The sequence below is a fragment of the Budorcas taxicolor genome, chromosome 16, assembly GCF_023091745.1.
Source record: "Budorcas taxicolor isolate Tak-1 chromosome 16, Takin1.1, whole genome shotgun sequence".
NCBI classification, from domain to species: domain Eukaryota; kingdom Metazoa; phylum Chordata; class Mammalia; order Artiodactyla; family Bovidae; genus Budorcas; species Budorcas taxicolor.
In genome coordinates, this window is record NC_068925.1 from 71,305,807 (window position 1) to 71,320,717 (window position 14,911).

A 14,911-nucleotide genomic window follows, 5' to 3' on the forward strand; every position below is an offset into this window, starting at 1 on the left:
AGTAAACGTTAAATACTGTATTAATCAACAACCAAGCTGATCATGTCAATACAATCCAGAGTGGTGACGAGTAAAGCAACTTTGGCCATCCAAAGGGGCTGAAAGTGAAAGCGAAAGTCGCTCAGTTGTGTTTGACTCTTTGCAACCCCATGGACTATACAGTCCTTGGAATTCTCCAGGCCAGAAAACTGGAGTGGGGAGCCTTTGCCTTCTCCAGGGGATCTTCCCAACCCAGGAATCGAACCCAGGTCTCCCTCACTGCAGGCGGATTCTTTACCAGCTGAGCCACAAAAGAAACCCAAGAATACTGGAGTGGGTAGCCTATCCCCTCTCCAGCAGATCTTCCCAACCCAGGAATCAAACTGGGGTCTCCTGTACTTCAGGCGGATTCTTTACCAACTGAGCTATGAGGCAAGCCCATACTAGGCAAAAGGTGAACAAACTTTGGATTCAAACACAGCCCCATCTGCCCTGATGACAGAGAAAGTAACTCAAACCCAATTCATATGCTTAAGAGACCTGTAATTATCAGCAAAGGACCTAACAACCACAGAGAGTCTCTAATAAATCTCTAATTTTAGAAAACAAAGATAATACAGTAAATATCACAAAGATAATACAGTAAATAATACAAAGATAATACAGTAAATATCTGACCCAACATTTGGGTCAGATATTTGGTTATTTCAAAACAAGAAGAATACGCTTCCTAAAATTTCTCAAATATGGAAAGAATTATTTAAAATCTGTTCTAAAATGTCAGGATGGCTCATTACTGAAGTCACAACATTGTATTTTTTTTAATTTCAAATTTTATCCATTTATAGCCTTAGGAATTTTATTGTTTTAGTCATCTACCTCTCACATCATAAAAATGATCCATTTGAAGAGGTTCAGGAGGACTTCCCTGGTGGTCCAGTGGTCAATAATCTGGCTTGCAACACAGGGGACAGAGGTTCAATCCCTGGTAGGGGAACTAAGATTCCATTGGCCATGGGAAAAACTAAGCCTGCCCACAGCAACTAAGACCCAATATAGTCAAACAAATAATTTTCTTTTCAAAGAGATTCAGGATACTTAAAGGTCTTTTTAAACACTAAGAAGTTAAGACATTTCTAAAAATTCATTGCCAGTTCTAAGAGAAGTATAAACCTATTTAACAGCATACACTAACAAATATACATATACACATATGCTATGGACCATATAATTATTTTATCCCCCAAATAATCTTTTTTAAAGGGTTAAAGAGATAACCAGATCCAATATTTTATCAATGGCTAGTGAAAATATAACTTTGATAAAGAAATGAGAGCTGCTGAACTACTTTTGTAAGTGAGACATTTAGGAGATGGCTCTAACCTGGGGCACAGTACATTCTCTCTATGGCATCGCTGTCACAGGAATCTTCAACCTCACTCCACCTGCTAAAATACGTTAGCTGAATGTGTCCTAAAAACAAAACGACAGGAGAAATCAAAACATTTTTCTCTTCCATTTTCTGCAGAAGTGAACTGTAATTACTCCTTTTGTAGCTAAAAACAGTATCATTAAGAATAATGGCATCATTAAGTACTAGAAGCTATTACTGGGGGTGAATTTGCTGCACTGATAATGAAGCTCTAGACAGGAAATGAAGATACTAATTACAAGATAAAACGCCTACTCAGTTAATTGGAAGCAACAGCGAATAAAAAGAAATGCATTTGCAAAAGTTCCTGACCTCTATCATTCAATAAGATGTTGTTTGGGTTCAAATCGCGGCACACAATCCCCTCTCTATGTAAAGCATCAAGGGCTACCACCATTTCAGCTGCCCATCTTTGAATGTAGCCCTCTGGGATGTAAAACCTGGAGTTTAGTGCTAATTTTTTATCAAGGTCCTCAAAAATCTGATGTATTTCCTTGTCTCCTTCTTGTGCCAGCCCACTCGCTTGCTTAGGCTCCAAGTCTCTCTGAAATATAGCGGGTTCCTCTTTAGCCAAATCATCAGTTTGATCTGTAAACAGCAAGACTTCTTCAGTTTTTAAAGTGTCTGTATTTACGTTATATTCATTAGCACCTGAGAGTGGGTCAGAAACGTGGAATAAGCTTTCTTCTGTGCTGTTTGCAGTCCCTGGTGACTCAACCACGCTAAGTCCTTGGAACTTAGACTCTGAACTGTGTAACAAAGACATGTCTCCCGTATTACTATGATCAACAGCTGGTAAAAATAACATCCCAATATCCCCCTGTATGTAGTGTTTCTCTGTTATACTGTGGGCTTCAGGCCCACAGGGATCATTCAGTTCCTCTGTGCCTTTTTCTTCCTGGGCTTGGCACTGTTCAGTACTAAGCCTGAGGCATAAAACATCAGGGGTTTCCAACAGTTTACTTTCTATTACGCCTATATTAGTCTGTGTGAACTTGGTAGGTCCCATTGCCACGCCATCTTTCATTGGCTCTAGTTCACCAGGTAGATTTACAAGAAGATCAGGCCTTCCTTCATCAGCACCACTGACATCATCAAAAGCAGCATCTTTAAAAGAAATAACGGGGACTGAGTCATCTGAGCCCCTGCTGGTAGTGTCCTGAGCCATACAGTCTACCTTGCTTTCACTAGTACTAACACTCCTGGGAGTGCTTTCTCCATCTGACAGAGTGAAGAACGGTTTCAAAGGTTCTGACTTTAGACTATACAATTTTTCTCCAAAATCAAGTCCTAGGAGTTCACTAGTGCTGTCCTTACTATCTATCCTAAAGAATTCCATGGGGATGTTTTTAGATCTCCTGAGGGAATCTGATGTTCTTGGAGAACTAGCTGCTTCAAGGCCATCATCTCCAGGGAAGAACTTCAGCTGTCTGCTGGGGCTGTCGCTGTCAGTAGCAAGCTGTCCTGGGAAGTTTTCTATAGCTTTGGTATCAACATCATTCCTTTCAGTCTTCATGAAAGGTTCCTCACTCAAAGACCCTGGTTCAATTTTCTCTTGCCCGTACTCATTGCATAATGTTAAATAACTAGTAGTACACTCTTCTTCGGAACTTGAGCCAGAGTCTGGCCATTTTGGAGAGCTGTCTTGCCCACCATCATCTTGGTTGCTATCATCCTGAGAGCTTGGAGTAAGACTAGTCTTCAAAGGCAGGACTTGGAGCGTGGCTCCACCATCACTTCCCCTGGATTCAAAGCTGGTGCTGTCCTGGGGATTACAAGCCGGCTGTTGCAGATGAACTTTAGCAACTGGAGACTTTTTCACTTCTTTGATGTCAAAGCTTTCTTCAGGACTTCTGTTGAGAAACTTACTGATATATGACCAGAGTTTGCCACCTGTGAACAAATACAACCAAAAAAAAAAAAATTAAGAACCCCAAATTAATGGTTATATATTGAAGCCATTAGAAAAACAAAAAAGTATTCTAATAATCAAAAGCAAGTCAATGATACCCATTAACATCAAGTACGCTGTAAGAAGCATTTTAATAAAAATGCCTTCTTAAAGAACAGTCACGCATGGATTTGGGATTCATGACAAAAAAGAGTTTAAATAGAATTTCTACAATGAAAAAAGAAACTAAATATTTTATTACTGGTGAGTACAGTTTCAAGCATATCACCTAATATCAATTATTTTATAAATATCAACCTATTTCTTCCTTTGAAGAACTGGTTATAACAAAAACTAAATATGAAATTTCACAGCTAAAATTCTACTTACAAATAATTAACTCTAGAAATATCTATGTTGTGCTTTGTTAATAATTTTTTCAAGCATGGCCACTGAAGCTCTCCTGACAAGAAAACAGTATTATAAAAAGAAAGAATAAGTCTGATCCATAAATCTTAAAAACAGTAATTATGGGAACATACAAATAGCTGTGAAAAGAAGAGAAGCGAAAAGCAAAGGAGAAAAGGAAAGATATAAGCATCTGAATGCAGAGTTCCAAAGAATAGCAACAAGAGATAAGAAAGCCTTCTTCAGCGATCAATGCATATAAATCGAGGAAAACAACAGAATGGGAAAGACTAGAGATCTCTTCAAGAAAATTAGAGATACCAAGGGAACATTTCATGCAAAGATGGGCTCCATAAAGGACAGAAATGGTCTGGACCTAACAGAAGCAGAAGATATTAAGAAGAGGTGGCAAGAATACACAGAAGAACTGTACAAAAAAGATCTTCATGACCCGGATAATCACGATGGTGTGATCACTCATTTAGAGCCAGACATTCTGGAATGTGAAGTCAAGTGGGCCTTAGAAAGCATCACTACGAACAAAGCTAGCGGAGGTGATGGAATTCCAGTTGAGCTGTTTCAAATCCTGAAAGATGATGCTGTGAAAGTGCTGCACTCAATATGCCAACAAATTTGGAAAACTCAGCAGTGGCCACAGTACTGGAAAAGGTCAGTTTTCATTCCAATCCCTAAGAAAGGCAATGCCAAAGAATGCTCAAACTACCGCACAATTGCACTCATCTCACATGCTAGTAAAGTAATGCTCAAAATTCTCCAAGCCAGGCTTCAGCAATACATGAACTGTAAACTCCCTCATGTTCAAGCTGGTTTTAGAAAACGCAGAGGAAACAGAGATCACATTGCCAACATGTGCTGGATCATGGGAAAAGCAAGAGAGTTCCGGAAAAACATCTACTTCTGCTTTATTGACTATGCCAAAGCCTTTGACTGTGTGGATCACAATAAACTGTGGAAAAATTCTGAAAGAGATGGGAATACCAGACCACCTGACCTGCCTCCTGAGAAATCTGTATGCAGGTCAGGAAGCAAAAGTTAGAACAGGACATGGAACAACAGACTGGTTCCAAATAGGAAAAGGAGTGCTTCAAGGCTGTATATTGTCACCCTGCTTATTTAACTTATATACATAGTACATCATAAGAAATGCTGGACTGGAAGAAACACAAGCTGGAATCAAGATTGCCGGGAGAAATATCAATAACCTCAGATATGCAGATGACACCACCCTTATGGCAGAAAGTGAAGAGGAACTAAAGAGCCTCCTGATGAAAGTGAAAGAGGAGAGTGAAAAGGTTGGCTTCAAGCTCAACATTCAGAAAATGAAGATTATGGCATCTGGTCCCATCACTTCATGGGAAATAGATGGGGAAACAGTGGAAACAGTGTCAGACTTTATTTTGGGGGGCTCCAAAATCACTGCAGATGGTGATTGCAGCCATGAAATTAAAAGACGTTTGCTCCTTGGAAGAAAAGTTATGACCAACCTAGATAGCATATTCAAAAGCAGAGACATTACTTTGCCGACTAAGGTCCGTCTAGTCAAGGCTATGGTTTTTCCATTGGTCATGTATGGATGTGAGGGTTGGACTGTGAAGAAGGCTGAGCACCAAAAATTGATGCTTTTGAACTGTGGTGTTGGAGAAGGCTCTTGAGAGTCCCTTGGACTGCAAGGAGATCCCACCAGTCCATTCTGAAGGAGATCAACCCTAGGATTTCCTTGGAAGGAATGATGCTAAAGCTGAAGCTCCAGTACTTTGGCCACCTCATGAGAAGAGTTGACTCATTGGAAAAGACTCTGATGCTGGGAGGGATTGAGGGCAGGAGGAGAAGGGGACGACCGAGGATGAGATGGCTGGATGGCATCACCGACTCGATGGACATGAGTCTGAGTGAACTCCGGGAGTTGGTGATGGACAGGGAGGCCTGGCGTGCTGCGATTCATGGGGTCGCAAAGAGTCGGACACGACTGAGTGACTGAACTGAACTGAACTTTGTCAAGATGTAACTCTTGCTTCCAAAAATAGGAAATAATGCACTAAAAATGAAACCCTGTACTAATAAGATGGCAATTTTTTCAGTACATTTTTAAATGTCGTTATTAAACATCATGTAACAAAGGAAACTAAATCTCAGGGGAAATAATCATTGACAGTCAATTATATGTGTAAAAAGTCAATGGAAGCATCCAAAAACTCTTTCTCCTTGGCATTTCACTTCACTTAAAGGAACTCAGTAAATAACATAAATATCCAACATGGTGCCCAGCACAGAGTAAATGCTATGAAGGGTAGTTGTCATAATATTATTCCTAGGATACTCAGACATCTTCTACCAGTGATTTAGTTTACAGACTTATCCCACTTTTTAAATTCAGAACATTGTGGTTTTTAACTTTTCCCTGTGGCTTTTTCTTAGCTAATCTTCTGTCATCACTAGGTTATATGCAAGAGTATCCTTTCCCCATATTCAAACTACTTTTAAGGATTCATATATGGCTTTGAAATTCACTCGTTCACACACAAAATAAGCCATGCATCGATTCCATCTTTTTTATTTCTTTGACAACAACGATGACATTCCTCTGATCACAGATACCTTCCCTGGCACACTGATAATAACGCCTACCATGGGACTCTCCTGGTGGTCCAGTGGTGAAGAGTCTACCTGCCAACGCAAGGGACATGGCTTTCATTCCTGGTCTGGGGAGATCCCACATGCCACAGAGCAACTAAGCCCACAAGTCGCAACTACTGAGCCCCGTGCTGCAATTTCTGAAGCCTGAGGGCCCAGAGCCCGTGCTCTGCAACAAGAGAAGCCACTGCAATGAGAAGGCTGCGCATCACAATGAATGAATGCGTGCGCACCCCACTCGCCAAAACTAGGGAAAGCTCCGGGGCAGCAACGGAGACACAGTGCAACCAAATAAATAAATAAGCAATGCCTACCCTGAAGCTGGTATTCTTGTGTGAAATCCAAAAAACCATGTCATCTACTGTTTTCAGTCCTCTTAGATGATAACTACCGTAAGGACAGGACCAAGTCTTTTTCATCTTTATATATCTACTGCCGGTATGGTGTACAGGAAATGACAGGCATCACTCAATGCTTGTTAACTCAGATGGTTACTCATTCGTCATGAGATACACCATCACGAAGTGGACACGATCCATAGCTGTAACGTTCCAGTAATCAGCAAGGAACCTAATAAAGTTCTTAAGAAAAGCTGCATTTATTTTTAGGCTAATAGGGCTTCCCTAGTAGCTCAGACAGTATAAAAAAAAAAAAAAATCCACCTGCAATGCAGAAGACCCAGGGTTGATCCCTGGGTCAGGAAGATCTCCTGGAGAAGGCAATGGCAACCCACTCTAGTATTCTTACCTGAAGAATTCCATGGACAGAGGAGCCTGGTGGGCTACACAGTCCATGAGGTCGCAAAGAGTTGGACACAGCTGAACGACTAACACACACATGCACACACACACACACCCCCCCTGGATGAGCTGCTCAAATCTAAAACTGAGTGTGCTTAAATTCTTTATTTTTGCTCCCCAGATCACTTCCTCTTTCTGACTTCAGAGCTACTGAGGCACAAAAACTTTGGACCATCTTGGACTATTTTCTGTCCCTGTTCTTCCTACATCTGACAAGTTTCAATGTCCTATAAGATCTACACGTGCTTCCCACAGTCCTCCTCTTCTTTTAATTCCTCTGATCACTCTGTGTTTCCTGGAATAATGTTACAGCTACAACTAGACCCCTACTGTCAGTCCTTCTTGTGGCACCCTGCCATACTAACCGCTACCCAAGTAAGCTTTTCACTTTGGCACAGATCTTATCATGTCACCTCTCCAAAAACCCCAATTCCCCTGCTGCCCACCTACTGAATGATCTACATCCTCAGTCATTTCAGTCGTGTCTTTTTGTGACTCCACGGACCGCAGCCTGCCAGGCTCCTCTGTCCATGGGATTCCCCAGGCAAGAATACTGGAATGGGTTGCCATTTCTTCCTCTGGGACCTTCTTGACCCAGGGATCAAACCCACATCTCCTGCATCTCCTGCATTGGCAGGTGGATTCTTTACCACTGCGCCACCTGGGAAGCCTCACTGAATGATGTACCAACACCATATGGGCATTTAAACCCCTACTAATGCAGTATCAATCCATGACTCGGTTTTCTCCCTCAAATTACTATGGCATTTTACCTGAACATAATTTCTCCACATATAACCCATGCTGTGTTTTTGCTCAAATGAAAGCTGAGTGCCAAAGAATTGATGCTGTTGAACTGTGGTGTTGGAGAAGACTCTTGAGAGTCCCTTGGACTGCAAGGAGATCCAACCAGTCCATCGTAATGGAAATCAGTCCTGAATATTCACTGGAAGGACTGATGCTGAAGCTGAAACTCCAATACTTTGGCTACCTGATGCGAAGAACTGACTCATTTGAAAAGACTCTGATGCTTGGAAAGACTGAAGGAGGGGAGGAGAAGGGGATGACAAAGGATGAGATGGTTGGATGGCATCACTGACTCAATAGACATGAGTTTGAGTAAACTCCGGGAGTTGGTAATGGACAGGGAGGGCTGGCGTGCTGTGATTCACGGGGTTGCAAAGAGTCAGACATGACTGAGCAACTGAACTGAATTGAACTGATATTTATACCACTTAGAATTGTCTTCCCTGTTAGTTTCCCCAATATCTGCTTGTCAAAATCCTATCCATTCTTGAAGGTCTTTCAGAATTTGTTTTCTTTCATCAATTTTGTACATGTCCTCACTGGATACAGGGGGCTTCCCTGGTGGCTCAGAGGTTAAAGCATCTGCCAGCAATGCAGGAGACCTCGGTTCAGTCCTTGGGTCGGGAAGATCTCCTGGAGAAGGAAATGGCAACCCACTCCAGTATTCTTGCCTGGAGAATCCCATGGACAGAGGAGCCTGGTAAGCTACAGTCCACGGGGTCGCAAAGAGTCGGACACGACTGAGCAACTTCACTTCACTTCACTGGATACAATTCCTATTTTCTCAGAATCCTCTGTATCACTTCATCCCTCTTATTACATTTACAACATCCTATTTCCTACTAATATTACTTTTATGCTTTCATCAGCTCCTTTACCAGAGTGCAAGGTCCTCAGAACTACAAAGAGAGGATTCTGTGTAGAAAGTAAAATAATAGGAATTAAATATTTAAATAGTTTTGAAACAATGATATTTTTACAAATTTTTTAAAATCTTTCAAGGAAAAGCTTATGCACACTAAAAATGTCATTTTTTTTGGTCATACTTTCTTCTTATTCTAAAACATAGTTTTAGAATAAAACATAGTAAAACATAGTTTTACTATGAAAAAAATTTAAATACAGAAAAGGACAAGGAGAACAGCAAAAAATTCAGCATATATAATTCAACCACAAACACTATTAACCGTTAGTATATTTTTTTTCAGACTTTTCATAACTAACCTCTAATTTTCTAATTTCATGAGAATACAAACTTGAATGTCTACAGAGCATATCCATGAGATAAACAGATAAGGTGTTTAAATGTTCCTCTACTGTTGAACATTTGCTTCCAGTCTTTTACTATTAGAATTTAAATACTGTATATTCATAGTTTAACTTACAAATACTTAACACCTCTGACTATTTCATCAGGACAGAATATCAGAAATGAAAGTGGTAGGTCAGGAAGTATGAATATATTTAATGCTCCTGATATGTGTCATTAAACTGCTTTAAAGGCTATGCCAGAATCCACTCCCGCTATGAAGTGTACCGGAGCCATCTTCACGGCATCTTACCTGCACTGAACATTAGCATGTTTACTGATTCGATTAATCAACTATGGTTAGATAAAATTTTAATGTGATTGTTGGCATTTTCTTTACGAAATTTGTTATTAGCCTAAATAAGTACCCTAACACAAAATATAAAGACTGCACGTTCCAAAGAGAAAAAAACTGTTTCAGCTCATCTCCATTCTATGTGGCCCCAGTTAGATCTACAGAATATAATACAGAGCTACAGAAACAAAAATTTGGTCCTATGACATATTTTTTTTTTAATTACAAAATCATGAAAACCACATAACTTACAAAAAACATATTATTCCATGACGTTCCTGATCCACAGAAGCTGAATGGGTTTTACTTTCTACAGAGTTAAGATCAGGCCTAATACACAAGCTTACACAAACATTAACATTATTATTGTAACATTAATGACATTAACCTAGAAAATCCCATTATTGCTAAATCACAAATATAAATAGAAAATACCTAAAATACTTAATTTTTAATACTCTAAGAATATAAATTACACTTTTTAAAGCCCTGTTGAAGCATATAAAATTGTAGATATTAGCTATTTTAAGCTACAAAAATAGCAATCCATAAAGTTTAATAAAAATTGTCTCTCATTAAGATTTTTATCTTTTGGTTTTCTACAAGAGTGCAAAGAAAACCTGTTCAATTTACCTGATCAGAATTGGCATTGTTTTAATACATATGATAAAATATTTCTGAACAAATGATCAAAAATTATCTTTTGACCCAGAAATTCTACTTCACGAAATTTGTTCCGTAAATAAACAATAATTTATTATTAATTAATTCAATTTTAAATAAATATTTATACACAAGTTATTTCATTCAATTCTAATAAATAACTGGTTATTTAAATAGTTTATTCTAATAAATAATCAATAATTAGAATAAACTATTATTTAAATAACTCTCAAAACAAAAATGTACAAAGATGTATAGGGACAAGTACTGGAAACAATTTAAACAAAAACTGACAGAGGACTACTTAAATCAATTACAGTAAATCAGCACAACCAAATAAATACCCTGTGTCTATTAAAAATAGACACATTAAAAAATAAATAGAACAACAATACTGCAAACATGTACTAGGCACTATTTTAAGTATTTTACATATATCAACTACTTAATCCTTACATCAACCCTATGTAATTATTAGAGTTAACTGTATAACTATTATAAATTCTTATTATGCCTATTTTACACATAAGGAAACAGAGGCATAAAAAGGCTAAATAATTTGTGCAAGGTCACTACTAGTAAATTATGAACCAACCTTCAGTCTAATGTGGTCTGGCTCTAAGATCCTGGTTTTCAATGACTATACTATACCGCCTCTCTGAGTACAGACAACTATACGAGGTACTGATGAGGAAAGATGACCAAAGTACACTATTAGGATCGGGGGAAAGCAAGCCATAGAACAATATGTGAAATCCATTTATTTTTAAAAATCAGAAAGATGAAGAGGGAGTTCAATTCAGTTCAGTTCAGTCCTGTCTGACTCTTTGTAACCCCATGGACTACAACACGTCATGCCTCCCTCTCCATCAGCAACTCCCGGAGTTTACTCAAACTCATGTCCATTGAGTCAGTGATACCATCCAACCATCTCATCCTCTGTTGTCCCCTTCTCCTCCCGCCTTCAATTTTTCCCAGCATCAGGGTCTTATTTTTCAAATGAGTCAGTTCTTTGCATCAGGTGGCCAAAGTATTGGAGTTTCAGCTTCAGCATCATTCCTTCCAGTGAATATTCAGGACTGATTTCCGTTACGATGGACTGGTTGGATCCTCTTGCAGTCCAAGGGACTCTCAAGAGTCTTCTCCAACACCACAGTTCAAAAGCATCAATTCTTTGCTGCTCAGCTTTCTTCACAGTCCAACTCTCACATCCATATATTACTACTGGAAAAACCATAGCCTTGACTAGATGGACCTTTGTTGGCAAAGTAATGTCTCTGCTTTTCAATATGCTATCTAGGTTGGTCATAACTCTCCTTCCAAAGAGTAAGCATCTTTTAATTTCATGGATGTAGTTACCATCTGCAGTGATTTTGGAGCCCCCAAAAATAAAGTCTATCATTGTTTCCATTGTTTCCCCATCTAATTTGCCATGAAGTGATGGGACCAGATGCCATGACCTTAGTTTTCTGAATGTTGAGTTTTAAGCCAACTTTTTCACTCTCCTCTTTCTCTTTCATCAAGAGGCTCTTTAGTTCTTCTTTGCTTTCTGCCATAAGGGTGGTGTCATCTGCATATCTGAGGTTATTGATATTTCTCCCAGAAATCTTCATTCCAGCTTGTGTTTCTTCCAGTCCAGCGTTTCTCATGATGTACTCTGCATAGAAGTTAAATAAGCAGGGGGACAATATACAGCCTTGACGGACTCCTTTTACTATTTGGAACCAGTCTGTTGTTCCATGTCCGGTTCTAACTGTTGCTTCCTGACCTGCATATAGGTTTCTCAAGAGGCATGTCAGGTGGTCTGGTATTGCCATCTCTTTCAGAATTTTCCACAGTTTATTGTGATCCACACAGTCAAAGGCTTTAGCATAGTCGATTAAGCAGAAATAGATGTTTTTCTGGAACTCTCTTAATGGATGATCCAACGGATGTTGGCAATTTGATCTCTGGTTCCTCTGCCTTTTCTAAAACCAGCTTGAACATCTGATGAACTATGGATGAAGGTTCATGACACTGTACTGGAGACAGGGATTAAGACCATCTCCAAGGAAAAGAAATGCAAAAGAGCAAAATGGCTGTCTGAGGAGGCCTTACAAATAGCTGTGAAAAGAAGAGAAGTGAAAAGCAAGGGAGAAAGGAAAGATATACCCATTTGAATGCAGTTTCAAACAACAGCAAGGAGAGATAAGAAAGCCTTCCTCAGCAATCAATGCAAAGAAATAAAGGAAAACAATAGAATGGGAAAGACTAGAGATCTCTTCAAGAAAATTAGAGATACCAAGGGAACATTTCATGCAAAGATGGGCAAAATAAAGGATAGAAATGGTAGGGACCTAACAGAAGCAGAAGATATTAAGAAGAGGTGGCAAGAATACACAGAAGAACTATACAAAAAAGATCTTCATGACCCAGATAATCATGATGGTGTGATCACTCATCTAGAGCCAGACATCCTGGAATGTGAAGTCAAGTGGGCGTTAGGAAGCATCACTATGAACAAAGCTAGTGGACGTGATGGAATTCCAGTTGAGCTATTTCAAATCCTAGAAGATGATGCTGTGAAACGGCTACACTCAATATGCCAGCAAATTTGAAAAACTCAGCAGTGGCCACAGGACTGGAAAAGGTCAGTTTTCATTCCAATCCCAAAGAAAGGCAATGCCAAAGAATGCTCAAAGAACGCACAATTGCACCCATCTCACAGGCTAGCAAAGTAATGCTCAGAATTCTCCAAGCCAGGCTTCAACAGTTCGTGAACCAAGAAATTCCAGATGTTCAAGCTGGTTTTCAAAAAGGCAAGCAGAGAGAGTAGTGTACGTTTATATACAAAGGAAGTTTCTGAAAATACTCCCCCTGTTTCTTGGGCATCAAAGTGAATAAGGAAGAATTTTCATTTCTATTTTATAGACTTCCATCTAGTGTGAAATTCTTTCTATATTCATTTATAATATTTTTTAGAAACTAGCTAATAAGAATCATTTCATTCTTTGGGTTCCCAGGTATCTTGAGGAGAAACTCTTTCCTATCCCCCACCTAATTGGTATGTTCATGTTCAGATGCTTTTCCAATCACTTTCTTATAACCTAATCATTCATCTTTTCTTATTCAGTATTGAACAGTTATACACTGAGCACCTTCTATGTACCAAGCATTCCTGTAAGTGTGGGTATCTGTATACACAATGAATCATAATCCTTAATCTTAGGAACCTAAAGTTTTTAATGACACACATAGCCTTGACTGAATATATTTGTTTCTCCCACCTTTCCTTCTTCAAACTGAATTAAAGTAAGAGATCCATTCATAGGAACAATACCTGTTTTAACCCTCTCTCCTAAAATCCTGTCTGGCATTTCCAACTGCCTACTCAACACCACCTAGAAATTTAATTTAATAAGCATCTCAAACTCAAAAGGGGCTTCCCAGGTACCTCAAATGGTAAAGAATCTGCCTGCAATGTGGGAGATCTGGGTTCGATCCCTGCATTGGGAAGATCTCCGGAGAAGGGAAGGGCAACCCACTCCACTATTCTCGCCAGGAGAATTCCACGGACAGAGGAGCCTGGTGGGCTACAGTCCAAGGCGTTGCCAAGAGTCAGTCACTTTCAAACTCAAATGTCCAACACTGAATCTCCAGTTTTTCTCCCTAAATCTACTCTTCCCAGAGCTTTCTTTATCTTAGCAAATGGAAACCATTCTTTCGGTTATTTGAGCCCCAAACCATGGAGTCATACAAGGCAAAACCATACCAGCTCTGTCTTCAAAATACATTCACAATCGAATAACCATTTCTCACCACCTCCACCTCTATGTTCATACCAGCGTCGACTTCTCCTGGATTGCTTCAACAACCTCCAAAATGGTCTCCCTCCTAAATTCTATTTTTCCTCCTAGATTCTGTTTTTCACCAAGCAACCAGAGTGATCCCTACCTTGTCATTTCTCTGCTCAATATCCCCCAGCAACTTCCTATCCACCCAGAATAAAACTATGTTCTTAAAGTGTCTTAGGAGGCCATACCAGATCTGTCCACGTGTGTGTGTCCCCACTTCGATGAGACCATTTCCTATCACTCTTCTCATTCTGCTCCAGCCACCGCTGACCTTGCTGTTTCTTGTACAGCAAATACACTCTTGCCTCCAGGCCTATGTGCTTGATCTCTTTGCCAAGATACTCTTCCCTCCGACGTCCACATCTGCTCCCGCTCTCACTTCCCTCAGGTCATTTGCCAAATGTTCCCTTCTTAATGAGATCGACCACTCTGTAAAACAGAAACCCTCCACTCACCCTTCTGGCATTCCCTCATATATTTACCAATGTATTTGCTTACTGTCTGCTCTGCCTCTATACTATTAACTCCGTGAGGGCATATTCTTCTTTTTGCTCATTACCATGTTAGAACTGAGGCTTCTCTGGTGGCTCAGATGGTAAAGAAACTGCCTGCAATGCAGACCTGGGTTCAATCCCCGGGTTGGGAAGATCCCCTGGAGTAGGGCATGCATGACAAGCCACTCCAGTACTCTTGCCTGGAGAATCCCATGGACAGAGGAGCCTGGCACCCTGCAGTCCATGAGGCTGCAAAACGTTGGACACAACTGAGTGAGCACAGCACATGTTACAACTAGGGCTTCCCAGGTAGCGCTAGTGGTAAAGAACCTGCCTGCCAACACAGAA

At 39.9% G+C, this 14,911-nt stretch overlaps 1 protein-coding gene across 1 annotated transcript in view; it reads right to left on the reverse strand.

Moving 5' to 3' along the window:
* RPS6KC1 (ribosomal protein S6 kinase C1) overlaps positions 1-14,911 on the reverse strand; it is a 211,964-nt gene that overhangs the window by 33,803 nt on the left and 163,250 nt on the right. The window contains exons 11-12 of the mRNA XM_052653436.1: positions 1,724-3,304; positions 1,363-1,452 (exon numbers count right to left, since the gene is read on the reverse strand). Of these exons, the coding sequence (XP_052509396.1) occupies positions 1,363-1,452; positions 1,724-3,304 (1,671 nt within the window). The remainder of the gene's footprint in view (positions 1-1,362; positions 1,453-1,723; positions 3,305-14,911) is intronic.